The 15,324-nt window shown below is 42.1% G+C and overlaps 1 protein-coding gene across 1 annotated transcript in view; it reads left to right on the top strand.

The window, feature by feature from the left end:
• The window catches only part of MIPEP (mitochondrial intermediate peptidase), a 67,857-nt gene that overhangs the window by 16,752 nt on the left and 35,781 nt on the right, over positions 1-15,324 (top strand). The window contains exons 11-14 of the mRNA XM_056858325.1: positions 3,168-3,321; positions 5,862-5,939; positions 8,393-8,597; positions 11,683-11,792. Coding sequence (XP_056714303.1) covers positions 3,168-3,321; positions 5,862-5,939; positions 8,393-8,597; positions 11,683-11,792 — 547 coding nt within the window. The remainder of the gene's footprint in view (positions 1-3,167; positions 3,322-5,861; positions 5,940-8,392; positions 8,598-11,682; positions 11,793-15,324) is intronic.

The following is a 15,324-nucleotide window of genomic DNA, read 5'->3' as shown; positions in this document are numbered from 1 at the left end:
AGTACTGCTAAATCTAAACCTAATTAGTAATCTAAGGCTCCATTCTCGTGCACAAATACTTGGAAGCAAACCCTATTGAACTCCATTGGGTCTTACTTCTGAAACATGTCCATAGAATTGCATATTATCTTGCTATTTTTTTCTCTTGTATGATAAATTAAAGAGTAATTTTTCCAGCTAAGGATGCAATCCTGACTTTTGGAGTAAGTTCTGTTGAGTTCAGTGGAATTACTTCCGAAGAAGAACACAAGCTGCAAAAGGGTTTTTTTAAAATCTGGCTGAGTAGATAATGCATGCCTCAGGAAATCGACTTTTGGCTTGCAGAAAACTGTTTGAATTGTTAAAACACAAAAGAAGCTCAAATTGTTGAAATTTATTTTCCTGTGGATTTCAATTCATACACTCCCTCAAACCAACCCTTGAAACTCCAGACCAAGCCCTGGAGACCAAGCCCTATGAGGAAAGGCTGAGGGAGTTGAGAATGTTTAGTCTGGAGAAGAGGAGGTTGAGAGGGGACATGATTGCTCCTTTTAAACATTTGAAGGGCGGTCCCTTAGAGGAGGGCAGGGAGCTGTTCCTGTTGGCAGCACAGGTTAGGACTCGCAATGATGGGTTTAAATTGTGGGTGGAAAGGTACCAGCTGGATATTAGGAGAAATATTTTTACAATAAGAGTTGTTCGACAGTGGAATCAGCTTCCTAGGGAGGTGGTGAGCTCCCTCTCACTGGTAGTCTTTAAGCAGAGGCTGGACAAGCACTTGTCAGGGATGCTCTAGGCTGATCCTGCATTAAGCAGGGGGTTGGACTCGATGGCCTGTATGGACCCTTCCAACTCTATGATTCTATGCTTCATTAACAATGGAAAGAATGTGAATTGATCATAGCATTGAACAGGGAGAATTTTAGCAATAAGTTTTAAACTCTTCTCTTTTTCTTCAACCACCTGCAGTGCTACTCTTACATTATTGAAAGAGCCAGTATAGTTCAGTGAATAGAGGGTTGTGTGTAGAATGGGGAGGCCTGAGTTCAAATCTCTAGTTGGCCCTGTAGCTAAATGGCGGTTCCATCCTAAGCTGAGTTATGTCCTTTGACTTTCATTAAGGTCAGTAGGCTTAGAGGGTTGCAGCTGCTCAGGATGGCACTACAAGCCGTCTTGGTCCAGTTACTATCCTGGGTTGTCTGGTGGTAGTCTTTCCAGGTTGGGAAAGGATCAGAGGTGTTACGTAGTCGGGCTTTGGGGTTTCGGCAAGACTTTCGGGAGGGGCTGTGGCTCAGTGGTAGAGCATCTGCTTGGCATGCAGAAGGTCCCAGGTTCAATCCCTGGCATCTCCAGTTAAAGGGACTAGGCAGGTAGGTGATGTGAAAGAAACCTGCCTGAGACCCTGTGCTGGTCTGAGTAGGCAATGCTAGTTTTGATGGACCAAGGGTCTGATTCAGTATAAGGCAGCTTCATGTGTTCAGCTGTTACAGTTCCAAATACTTGGCCCTTACTGACACTAGGTAAATATAATCATCCCTTTATAAGACTAGCAATGCACTTCTAAGCAGAGTTACACCCTTCAAAGCCCATTGAATTCATTCAGCTTGGAAGGGTTTAAATTTGTTTAGGTTTGCTAGATTGGCCTATCAGGAGTATTTTGAATAATGGAGACTGCAATCATGGTACACAACATGACCTTAACTTCTTTCCAAACGTACAGTGTAAAGCAAATTTAGAGGCCTACATTTTATTTAGACTCTGAAGCCATGAAACAATGGTTTATAATGGCATACTACGTCTGGTATCAAATCCAGCTGCAGTATGAGCTTTCGAGAGTCAAAGCTCCCTTCGTCAGATGAGCCTTGACTTTTGAAAGCTCATATCCTGAAAATCTTGTTGGTCCTTAAGGTGCTACTGGACTCAAATCTATCCTACTGCAGACCAACATGGTTATCCTCTCATACTACGTCTGTTATGCCTTCCAGTATCTCAGTCTTTTCTGCTTGAATTGTGCTCTTCAGGGAAGATAATGAGCAAAAAGTATTTGTGCCTTGCCTTGGAAATATTGGTGAGCCAAATACCATGTTCTTGAGATGATTGGATTTTTCCCTGCAGCTTATCCTTTTAATATAAAACAGGATTTCAGATCAAGTAAACTGGTATTGGCTTTGATATATCAACTTTATTAGTGTTATCTGTTGTGCTTTCCCCTAATAAAACATAATGAATTCATCTTTTGATGTATTATATTACGTGGAGAAATGTTAGCCCCTGATGCCTCTAAATTGTAGCCTTTTGTAATAAACCTGCTGTGTGAAATATGTAAATGTAGCACAGGGGTAGGCAAGTTTTTTGTTTTGTTTTTTGCAAAAAGAAAATCTGCAAAGTCTGCATGGAAAGATGTTAGCGGAAAATAAAATGGGGGAGGACAGGTTATAAAAGTTGTAAATGGTTAGACACAGCCGATCCCCAGTAGCACTGCCAGCATCAGGGGCTTGCCTCAATCCCTTCATTCTGCTGTTTAAGATCATGTGCCCGGGGTTGCCTGTCTCTGATGTAGGCATCTTGGAGTGAAACTGCAGTGTGCGGTATGTATTTAGCTATCATCAGTTCAACTACCAGGTGTACAGAGCCCCTCTTTAGCAAGCAGGAGCTGTATCGTGATTGGACGGTGAAACCGAGTTGGTATCATAGCAACTGGAGACTGCATGGGCTGCCCTGGGGAGAGCGTAGAGGTGGTCGGCAGCAGGGAGGCTCCAGGCTCCAGTTGTCCTAATCTTAGTGCAGATTGTGATGCATAGTTAAACTGGAACTCCCTGCCCCGGGATGTGGTGATGGCTGCCAGCTTGGAGGACTTTAAGAGGGGAGTGGACATGTTCATGGAGGAGAACGGGTATTCATGGTTACTAGTAAAAATGATACTAGTCATGATGCATACCTGTTCTCTCCAGGATCAGAGGAGCATGCCTAATATATTGGGTGCTGTAGAACACAGGCAGGACAATGCTGCTGCAGTTGCCTTGTTTGTGAGTTTCCTAGAGGCACCTGGTTGGCTACTGTGTGAACAGACTGCTGGACTTGATGAGCCTTGGTTGGATCTAGCGTGGCTTATGTTCTTATCACTGATCAATGTGTAAAATGTTAGAAATCTATGCTGTATCTGACATAGTACCTTTCTCTTATTTTAGGTATAATATTGAACCCAGCCTGTATTGTCCTTTTTTCTCTCTTGGAGCGTGCATGGAAGGTCTCAACATTTTGTTCGATAAACTTTTAGGAATCTCCCTATATGCTGAGCAGCCTGAGAAGGGAGAAGTTTGGTGTGAGGACGTCCGCAAACTGGTAAGTGTCAGGCCTTTGCTGCTAGCAGGGGTAAAGGTTCTTGACATGAGCAGGCCAACTTCTGGCTACACACCAAGTTCTTGATTCTCATGCCTGTAAACTCTGTGTACAGTTTCCCTCACCTTGTTTCCCACAGCTGTGGGGATGTTTAGTCTTCCTGTCCTGGGAATCTTTATCTCGGATATGCTTAGCCGTGTTTACCTTTGTAGCCTGTAATGCTTTTAAACATGTAACCAACCGATGCATCGCCATACTAGCCTCACCTGCGTGTGAGCAGTCAGCTTCTTTAATCTGCCTTTTTTGCTCCTAATAAAGTATTACTGCTTCAGGATCACCTGCCTGAATGAGTTTGCTTATGGGATGCTAGGGACGGACACCTGAGCCTGACAGTAAGAGGGCAAACTTCTGAATGTCCGGATGTCCTTAAACAAGAGCAATAGAGATAAAAATATCCTCATTCTTCTCAACGTGCACATGCCTTGTTTAGTTTGTACTCACATTAGTGCTCTAAGTACAAGTACATCTTGCTTTGAAGATGAGAAGCTTCAGGTGCTACAGCACAAAGGCAGGTGAGCACCCTAAAACAGATGGGAGGCCAGCAGTTGGCCAGTAATCAGTGGCAGCTATACAAAAATTAAAAATGAACCCAGCCACATCTCCAGGTTTACCATCCAAACTTGAAGATGAAACCATTTAGAGAGGAAAGTAAAAGGAAGAGGGGATCAGTTGGAAAAAAGTCTGGGTGAAATTATGCATCTTAAGGAAGAGCTTGAATGAAGTAACAGTGGAAGAAAGTAAGATGCTATGCAGAAGGGCATTGTAATGGTAGATGGCTACAAGGGAAAAGTGGAGCCCAAGTGAGTTGCCCTTGCTTCTTTGGGGGTTTGAAGAGTATGGACAGTCATACTTCCACATGTATAATCAATTTGATTTGAATCCTGCTTCTCTCCCCTCCTTTTAACCCGCAAACAGGAAAGTATAGCATTAAAATTAGCCACAAGTCCCTGTTTAAGAAAGGATTTAAAAGTAGGTCGACCAGATCCAACAGTCTGTTCACTTGAAGCATTCTGACTCTCACATCTCTGTTTCCTGTTGTTCTGCTCCCCACTCCAGGAGCCATTGGGAGCTGTCACTCATAATACCCCTTGTAAGGTGTATTTAACTATTTTTGGCTGGTCTTTCATAACTGCTTCCTACTAGCTCTACGCCCTCTATACTTAACCGTGATAATCAGTTTAAAGCAGATTTAACATGTCAAACATTGCTCAAGAGGTGTTGGTTATTTATAAATTACTTCATGAGTCATTCATCTGGATAAGCTACAGAAATGGTGTACTGAGAAATTTAAGTTATCTTATGAATTTGGCTGGAATCATTTATTTGTTTAGAAAAAGAAGAGTTGGTTTTTATTCGCTGACCTTTTCTACCACTTAAGGAAGAATCAAACCGGCTTACAATCACCTTCCCTTCCCCTCCCCACAACAGACACCCTGTGAGGTAGGTGGGGCTGAGAGAGCTCTAGGAGAACTGTGATTAGCCCAAGGTCACCCTGCTGGCTTCACGTGGAAGAGTGTGGAAACCAACCCAGTTCACAAGATTAGAGTCCAACGTTCATGTGGAGGAGTGGGGAATCTTACCTGGTTCTCCAGATTAGAGTCCACTGCTCCAAACCACCGCTCTTAACCACTACACTATGCTGGCTCTAATTCAGGGGTGGGGAACCTTTTTTCTGCCAAGGGCCATTTGCACATTTATAACATCATTCGGGGGCCATAACCAGGTGTAGATCTCCCTGCGGGGGGGGGGAGGCTAGGGTTGCCAGGTCTCCAGCCACCACCTGGAGGTTGGCAACCCCAGGGGAGGCCACACAGAGGAGACCTGGAGGGCACCCCCACTCCCGTCGTCCTCCCCCCCGGCGGGAGGGCAGCCAGCGGTGGCCCCGAGCAAACGAGGCACCAGGGGGGCGCAGCCCGCAGCCGATCTGCAGGGAAGGAAGGGAGGAAGGAAAGAAAACAGAGAAAGAGGAAAAGGGAGGGAGGGAAAAAGAGGGCGAAAGGGAGAAAGAAATGGAGGGAGGGGAAGAAAGAAAGAAAAGGACGGAGGGAGACAGACAAAGAGACAGAAAAGGGGAGAGAGGGAGAGAAAGGAGAGTGACAGAAAAAGAGCAAGAAAAGAAAGAAAAGCCTCCCCCCCCACACACACACCCGCGCATACCGGCCCCACGCAACCAGGCCCCAGCCTCCACGCCTCCCCCCCCACACACACACCCGGCCCCGGAGCTACCGAGGGCCACAGAAAATGTCCTTGGGGGCCGTATACGGCCCCCGGGCCTGAGGTTCCCCATCCCTGCTCTAATTAGTCCATCAATAGGGAGACATCATTACAAATTCCTAAGATTACAGGAAATGTTGTAGATTCAGTATTTAAGGATTCATACATAAATGCCACATTTGTACTAGTTATACAAGAAACTCTATCACATAAAATTAGGTTATTGCATCTTTGCTTTGTTCTTTTAATATATATTTTTTAAATTTTAGGCAGTTGTCCATGAACAAGAAGGGTTATTGGGATATATCTACTGTGATTTCTTCCAAAGACCAGACAAGCCTCATCAGGTAACAACTTTGACCATTAAACTTTATATCATTCTGTATAAGATCAAAGTTGAATACAACTCCAAAGATGTTTCTGGGACTATTTTATTTGCTTGTTAAAATATTTACATCTTGCCTTTCCCTGTGGCTCAAAGCTTGTGCGTGTGTGTATGTAAAGTGCCATCAAGTCACAGCGAACTTATGGCAACCCAGTAGGGTTTTCAAGGCAAGAGACTAACAGAGGTGGTTTGCCATTGCCTGCCTCTGCATAATAACCCTGGACATTCTCAGTGGTCTCCCATCCAAATACTAAACAGGGCCAACCCTGCTTAGTTTCTGAGATCTGATGAGATCAGGCTAGCCTGGGCCACCCAGGTCAGGGCCAAAGCAGCTTACAAATAACCAATTAAAACATTTTATTAAAACACATACACTTTTGTGATGGTTCTGCATTCTCTTTTTACCAAGCAGAAATTTGGATTCCACAGTGATGGAAGCTATTGAGTATCAAAATATTACCACCTGTTCCCCGTTTTTGCACCTCTGAAGTTTATTAAGTACTTTGAAATGCTTTCTTTGCTACCTTAAAAATCCAGAACGCCTGCTGGAACACTAGCTAAATTTCATCCGAGATGAATGAAGCCATCTGTTGTTTTAGAATGTTGTAGGGCCGTGATTCAGTGGCAGAGTATCTAGATGGCATGCTGAAGGGTTCCAAGTTCAATACCTGGCATCTGCAGCTAAAAGTATCATGTAATAGGTGATGTGCCGTGATCTGGATGGCCCAGGCTAGCCTGATCTCGTTAGATCTCAGAAGCTATGAAGGGTCAGCCCTGGTTAGTACTTGGATGGGAGACCACCAAGGAAGTCCAGGGTCACTTTGCAGAGGAAGGTAATGACCAACCACCTCAGTTAGTCTTGCCTTGAAAAGCCTACTGGGTTGCCATAAGTCTGCTGTGACTTGATGGCACTTTACACACACAATTGACCTTTACCTGAGGCTCTGGAGAGCCACCGCCTGTCTGAGCAGACCTTTCTGGACCAGTGGTCTGGTTCATTGCAAGGCATCTTCATGTGACTGTTTGTTTGGAAACAGTCAAGCCATTTAATGTAGGCATGACCCAGAGAAATGCAAATGCCACGCCATTGTTGTATGGTCACTGATTTACTTCAATGTAGAGTAGTTGCACAACTATAAGTGGTTTTCCCAATTTCATGCAAGACTGCTAAATTGTGGCCACAGGCTATAATATATTAACATGCAGCTATATAGGTAATTACAGGATCCCATAATGCCAGCTCTGGACAATTAATGGCTCATAGAGTTCCTTTTCTGCAGCTAGCAATGGAACAGGTGCATAGGGTTGGCAAAGTATGAACAAACCCGTGATTAATTTTGAATTAATAATGGTTAAGAAGCGTATTGTACAATGTAACATTCCATGCCGGAAAACTGCATAACAATGCTGCAGTAACATAACAAACAGATCAATTTTTCATACTTTATAATTCTGTTGAGAGAGCTTTGAGAATTATTGAAATGATGCCTTGCTGATGTGTATCCTGTGACAGATTTGTTGCTGTTCTGAGGAATGAAGAAAGGGTTTTTGTTTATTTGTTTGTTTTTAACAAATAGCAGTTCAGGCTGACAGGATTGTACTGTGTGCGAGGATGAATTAATTTTGTTTGGAAGTCATTTTCCATTTAAACCTGCAACATTGTATTCTATCTGTTCTTACACCATGCTGCTTTTCTTTAATCTCTGATTTAATACAGCAAAGCTCAGTGCAAGAGGTTTGTTCCTGGTCCTTTTGAAAATGTGTTCAGGGATGAATCTATGGTTTGTCCTTGATAGAATATTGTGCCGAGTGTGCTCACCAACTTTCATTCTGAGATCCCAGGATTCCAGGGGATTACTGCATTACGAGTTTTTTCTCTGCGTATTTGTTGAACAAGGGTGGTAACTTGTCCGTGAAATGCAGAACATTAATCTGAACACTAAGATGATTTTGTACTTTTAATTGATTGACTTTGTGCATTTAAATGATTTTGTGCGTGTCAGTCTCCAAGGGTGATATTGTGTTGTGTTTTACATTTTTCTTTCCACCTCTGAAAATAAGTGCAGGGCTGAGCCTGGCATTTGAACTTGAAACATAGACATGATCTGAGCATGTATATCAGAGGTTTCATTCTGTTACCTTAGTATTCAGTAGAGTTACTTTATTACAGTAAGCAAGCTTTAAAATGAGATTAAACCAAACCAATTGAGCTAAATGAATTGCTTTAAATGGCCAGCTAGACAAGTCTTCATTCAGAATAGTGCACCTGCTTGCCTGAAGATGGTGCAGTAATTTGTAAGGAGGCTGAGTGATTGAAGCTGTGTTGGTGGTGCCTTAAATGTTTTCAGCGTGGTAAAATATTAGAGTTGATTTTTCTTTTTCTTTGAGAGGTTTTTCTTTTTCTTTGAAAAATAGGATTGCCATTTTACAATTCGTGGAGGCAGGCTAAAAGAGAATGGCGAATACCAACTTCCTGTTGTTGTCCTGTTGCTGAACTTGCCCCATTCCACTAGGGGATCACCAACGCTATTGACTCCTGGCATGATGGAAAACCTCTTCCATGAAATGGGACATGCCATGCATTCTATGCTGGGAAGGACTCGGTATCAACATGTTACTGGTAAGTGCTTGGAGTTTTTTCATTAATGGACAAATCACTCCTTCATTGTTCACAAATGTCCATTTCAGAGCTACGTTCTATACCGTGTGTATTGTTATTCAGCAAACAAAAGTTTTTAAATTTTGGCTTTAAGGCAACTGAGGATAATAGTTTTTCAGTCATGTTTCTTGTATGTGTTAAGTGCCGTCAGGTCACTTCCGACTCATCAAAACGTCCTCTTGTTAACAGCCTTAGTTAGGTCTTGCAAACGGAGGGCCGTGACTTCCTTTATTGAGTCAATCCATCTCATGCTGGGGTCTTCCTCTTTTCCTGCTGCCCTCAACTTTTCCTAGCAGGGTTAGTGTCTTTTCCAGTGACTCTTGACTTCTCACAATGTGACCAATGTGACCAAATGTGACCAAAGTACGATAGCCTCAGCTTAGTCATTTTAGCTTCTAGGGACAGTTCAGGCTTGATTTGATCTAGAACCCACAGATTTGTTTTTTTGGCGGTCCACAGTATCCGCAAGACTTTCTTCCAACACCACATTTCAGAGGAATCCGCTTTCTTCCTGCCAGCTTTCTTCATTGTCCAGCTTTCACACCCATACATAGTAATAGGGAATACTGTGGCATGAATTAACTTGATCTTGGTTGCCAGTGACACATCCTTACACTTAAGAATCTTTACTAGCTCTTTTCATGTTTCTTTTCATGTTACTGACCTTCAAATTGAGTGACTGTTCAAACATTCCCTCAAATTAACTTTTATATTATATAGAAGCAGTACCAAACATGTTAAGAAACAGAATTTAGGATGGGATTATGCAAGTGAGAGCAGGTTTTATTCTAGTGGCAGGGGTCTCTAGGGGCCAGGATCAGATTTAGCCCCTGCCCCAATCTGTATGTCATGGATTTTTCTGAAAGAAGAAGAGTTGGTTTTTATATGCCATTTTTTTCTACCTATTAAGGAGAATCAAACTGGCTTATATTCTCCTTCCCTTCATCTCCCCTTTACCATGTGAAGAAGTGGTTGCAGTTCACTCCTGTGTGGAAAGGAAAACTCTGTCCGTAGGGAAACCACTGTGGGGAAGGCTGGTGGATGTAAAGTTACTTTCCAGGTAGTGCTGGCCGTCACAAAGCCCTAGACTGCATCAGTCAGACTGAGTTTCCCTTACGCATCTGCTACTGCAGTGGTTCCCAAAGTGGGCAGTACCACTCCCTGGGGGGCGGTGGGATTACCTGGGGGGGGGGCTAAGAGGCAAGAGGGCAGCAGGGGGAGGTAGAGGTGGGCCCCTTCAACGGTGTTGTTCACTAATTTACAATAGATCAAGCTATGGCACCATGTTGGCAAATTTGGTGGAAACGATCAGAATTTTTTTCCAGACTTTGAAGAGCTGGTACCACTGGATCAAGTTCATCAGTTTTGTTGAATAAATTTCAACTAATAAGTTTTAATTTGATTTTGAGTAAATGTGCAATTAATTGTTACTGCTTTGAAATTTTATTGTTATTATCTTCTTTAGTGAGTCATGCAAACCCCTATTTTGATTAATGCTTTTTATAGGATAGGGTAGGGGGCATTTGTGGAACCAAGGGGGCGGTGGCCCGAAAAGTTTGGGGACCATTGTGCTACTGTAACCTAGATTTTCAGTGCTAGACCATGGGCAGAGGTTGAGCACGTATAATTTGTTTGGGAGTCTCAAAAATATACTGCATCAAATATGTGAGATGATGTGGATGAACTTTGCAGATAAGGCAAGCATAGCCAAGAAAGGTTGGAAGTGTGTGTGTGTGTGTGTGTGGGGGGGCACTCTGCATGTTTTGGTCTTGCTGCATAGAGGATTGGAGGAAGAGTTCCAGCTCCATGTTCTGAAGGATTTAAAAAGCACAATTAGAGGTAATGTAAAGGGGCAGAGCCATACAACTAAAAAAATAATAATTGAAGTGTTTCCCCTAGCCTCGATCTAGTGACAATAGCACAATATCTTGTCTGTGCGCAATGGATAATATATAAAATTACTGTAGAGTGTTGGGGTGTGTGTGACTTGTTTCCCTTTTACCAAGCACTCCTCCCTTGATGGAAGATGTTTGGATTCCAGTGCTTGAAATGGGAAACATTATGTGATGTTTGTCATCAGCCTGGTACTAATTATTGTGTTGTGTGTTAAGTGCTGTCAGGTAGCTTCCAACTCATGGCTACCCTATGAATTAATATCCTTCAAAACTTCCTATCGTTAATAGCCTTGTTCAGGTCTTGCAAACTGAGGGCCGTAGCTTCCTTTATAGAGAGTCAATCCATCTCATGTTGGGTCTTCCTCATTTCCTGCTGCCTTCAAATTTTCTTAGCAAGGCAAAAAAAAAATCACAATGTCATTGTGATACTGGATCAGAGGCGATCCAGCCTTGTGTTTTGAATACTGAGAAAATTCAAAACAGAAACTCTTTCCAGGAGAAGTCCAGATCCCACATAACAAATAGTATGTTGTATTTATGTTGCTTAAGAAATTTATCATATGAAAAAGTTTGAAATGTGCCGATCAGAAAGAATGAGTATATTTGGAGAATGAAGTTTTTATTTCATAATGTTTTGAAGTAGCCAAAAAACAACACCTTTCTCTTCAAATGAATGACATCTTGAACAATTAAAGAAAGCAAAAATGGATTGTGTGAGATTGTCAGACAGATGGCGGTGATAATATTTGTAAGTGGGATTAAATTCTCAAGCATAGTTTGATATTTTTTATTGTAATTGGGTATAGAGTTAAGACAATTAAATATCTGGTGTTTCATGTGGGACCAGGCTGGCTGTATCCTGGCTTAAGTTTATAAAGGGTGTGATCCACAGCTTTATAGAGCGCCTCACCCAGCTGTTCAAATATTGTGTTTTACTTTGTGATTTGCAGTAAAGCCCTTAGGATTATAATTCGACTTTTCTGCCAACATTCACAGCAATGTTATAGAAATGAAATGTTTACTTAGTGAATGATTAATCACAGTTCATCAAAAGTGCAATTGGAAAGGGAAGAGGAGCACTGGGAAAGACAGGAATTTATCCAAATATCATGACTTCTTGAATGTTAATACCTCTGCTTCATCCTCTGCAGGGACAAGGTGTTCTACCGACTTTGCAGAAGTTCCCTCTATCTTGATGGAGTACTTTGCAAATGATTACCGGGTGGTGAACCAGTTTGCAAGACACTATGAAACGGGTCAGGTAGGGTTAATTAGAAAGCTGGTTCATTTGTGAACTAAAGTAGTTTTTTTAACAAAGAAAACTATTATTAATTCAGACTCAAAAGATGAGTAGTCGTGTTAATTTGTAGTAGCAAAATTGACCCTTATTTTGCTAATGATATTTGTAATACTTGCATTTACCCTTTTTTCAAATTATAGTTCAAATTTGTCTTTCTCTTTTTATCTGTACCTTGTATTCAAACCTTATTCCTCTTATCTAACCATAATATTATTTATACTTAAAAAGAACTATGATACTATGGAAACATTTTGTTAGTCTTTAAGGAGCCCTTGGACTCCTTAATATCATTAATGCCAAACTACCTAACTTGGTGGGCTTCTATAGCAGAGTCATTGGATTATTAAAGGAAGAAAACTATACATTGTAAAGCCTTTATTTAGTGCTACCTGCACACAAGACACTGTGAGGAGTACCGAAGCTGCACTCTTCCTAACCTGCCGCTCTTAACAACTGCACCATGCTGGCTATGGTCTGCTCACCTCTAGTTGCTGCTCTGTGTTGGTAGCTTTTTAGTAGTTCCCTTCCCATGCCTCTTCAACTAGACTGGTGGATTTAATTTTTCTCTGGATTGACAGCCCAACCATCCTAACTGCCTATTTTCCTGAATGTGCAACCTAGAGCGCTGTACAGGATCCTCTATATTGTAAATGGGTGTGGCTGATGTTTAGGGATTCCTCATCAGAGGAACAGGGATGCAAAGGATTTCTGAATGAAAGACCCACCCTACCTTAGTTGAAATCACTCCATTTTGCTTAGAGGTTTTTGAAGCCTACTAAAACTTAAGTAATTTAAAATTGTTAACTTTTCCCTTTATTTATGCTCCAATAACTGTGATGATGGCCGTCTGTCAGGCTAGATGGCCATCTGTCAGCAATGCTGATTCTATGATCTTAGGCATGAGAGGGAGGGCACCTTGGCCATCTTCTGGGCATGGAGTAGGGGTCACTGGGGGTGTGAGGGGGGAGGTAGTTCGGAATTTCCTGCATTATGCAGGGGGTTGGACTAGATGACCCTGGTGGTCTCTTCCAACTCTATGATTCTATTATATTAGAAGCAACCCTCACACCATTAAAGTAAATGGCAGAACTTGAACACACGAAGCTGCCTTATACTGAATCAGACCATTGGTCCATCAAGGTCAGTATTGTCAACTCAGACTGGCAGGGGCTCTCCAGGGTCTCAGGTAGAGAAGAACCTTTCACATCACCTAATGCCAGACCCTTTAACTGAGATGCTGGGAATTGAACCTGGGTCCTTCTGCATTCCCAGCCGATGCTCTACCACTGAGCCACAGCCCCTCCTGTTGATTTTCATGTTTCCACTTGTTGCTGCTTATCATTCTATTCGGTTCAGTTCTGCATCCTTAGAGGGAGCATATTCTTCTGGGCAAATGCTTTCTGATATTATTGTTGAAGGCTTTCGCGGTCAGAGTTCATTGGTTCTTGTAGGTTATCCGGGCTGTGTGACCGTGGTCTTGGTATTTTCTTTCCTGACGTTTCGCCAGCAGCTGTGGCAGGCATCTTCAGAGGAGTAACACTGAAGGACAGTGTCTCTCAGTGTCAAGTGTGTAGGAAGAGTAATATATAGTCAGAAAGGTTTTTTTTTGAGCTGAATCATTGTCCTGCAAAAAAGTATCAAAGGTAATGTGCTAATCATTTTCCTGTAAGTATCAAGATAATGTGCAAATGAGGGTGTGGTATGTTAATATGGAACCATTGTATCCTGAAGTGATCTGTTAATGTGTGAAATCCACATTCTTTCTTATATTCTTTGTTTCACTGGCCACTTAGCAGCAGTTCTTTGCGCTGGACATGTAGCTTACACGTTTACTTGTTGTGTAACCTCAAAACGTCTGTTCCTGTTAAATTTTCTTGCTAGTAGCTCTTAAGTTCAATTTTACTGATGCATCACTACCATTGATAACAGTGCAGCCCTAAGGTATTCATGCACCCCCATGTCCATCGGCAACCTTTTCTACCTGTCCTTGAGTGCCATACTCTAGGCCAGTGGTTCCCAAACTTTTCAGGCCATCGCCCCCTTGGTTCCACAAACTCAACCCCAGTGCCCCCTACCCTATCCAACAACACAGTTGAAGGGCTGCACCTCTAGCACCCCCCTGCTGCCCCCTTGCCTCTTAGTGTCCCCCTTGGGAATCCCACCGTCCCCCAGGGGGTGGTACTGCCCACTTTGGTAACCACTGCTCTAGGCCTACATGTAGAGGGGGAAAGGGAGGGGTTAGGCACTGTCAGTGGCTTTTAAACTACCAGTTTGGGCTTTTAGAAACAACTGCTGCCATCTGTCAAGTGTGTTACAGCAGTTTTCAAAGCCTATAGATCCTTCTGACAGAAGTGAGAATTCAGAATATATAATGCTGCACAAGAACTCATCACATGTTAGTATCAATCATATATAAATACCCTGTTGATTGGAAAACATGGTCAGGAAATGACTGCTTTCCGGTGTTCTGAATAAAGTTATTGCTATAATGACAGATAAACAGGGTTAGAAATATCCAAGCACCCCCCAAAAAAAGATGGTGCAGTCTTAACAAAGATTATTCAGTCATTTAATAATTGTAATTGTAATAATTGTAATACCTATCCAGCCTTTTATCAGACTTTATGGAACTGGGTGTTTAGAATGAACAGATTTGGGCATAAGAGAGAAATGCATAAGATGACTTTTTAAGAATATAATGTACAGCTTTGTGTGTTGCAAATATCTTAATAAATCCAGTCCTTACTGCTTCTTTAGGCCACAAATCAAGAACCAGGGACTGTGTGTCCCATTCGAGTCTGTTTTGCAGAGGAGCTCGTTTGGCACGAACGCACTGTGTACCAGGAAGCAGTTTGAGTCGGCTGTAATTCAGTTTTGAAAGGCAGACAGGATGAGTTGTAATGTAGGATTAGGATTCAAGCCCGAAGCTGCTGTTTTGCTGACATGTTTCTGAAGTTGTGTTTCTTCAGCCTCACTGAATATTTTTTTTGAATATTGCTTTGGACTCAGCTGTCTAATTTTTTTTCTTGTAAAATTATGATCCAGTTTGATTATAAAGGTTTAAAAAGCAAAGTGACGTCTGCTATACCAAAGACTTTATTTGCTTTAATTTTAAATGAGCAATCAGAGTTTGACCTGTTGTTTATGATGATCATATTGGCTGTGTACAAATCTATTCTGTGGAAAAATCAATGGCTGAAGCAAACTTTGTTTTCAGATGCTTAGAAGTAAGGCCAAATTCTGCTAGCTTTCCTTGCCATTATTTATGCTCTCTGAGAGGCGCTGCTTTGATTTACTGCTCTCAGTGACGTCACTTGTAGCAAGAAACTAACTCTTTTCACCAAGGTTGTGGAATAAAAATGGGGTCTGATTTTAAAACCAAAGGCATTGCTTGAAAATTACACATAAAATGAGCTCCATTGAAATCTTCTACTTGATGTGTTATCAGAGAGATAAAAGAGGAGTCTAGTGGCACCGTAAAGATTAACGAAAT

Source organism: Euleptes europaea, chromosome 12 (genome assembly GCF_029931775.1).
Source record: "Euleptes europaea isolate rEulEur1 chromosome 12, rEulEur1.hap1, whole genome shotgun sequence".
Taxonomy (NCBI): domain Eukaryota; kingdom Metazoa; phylum Chordata; class Lepidosauria; order Squamata; family Sphaerodactylidae; genus Euleptes; species Euleptes europaea.
The sequence above is the reverse complement of the archived record's forward strand: the minus strand, read 5'-3'. Positions and strand labels throughout refer to the sequence as shown.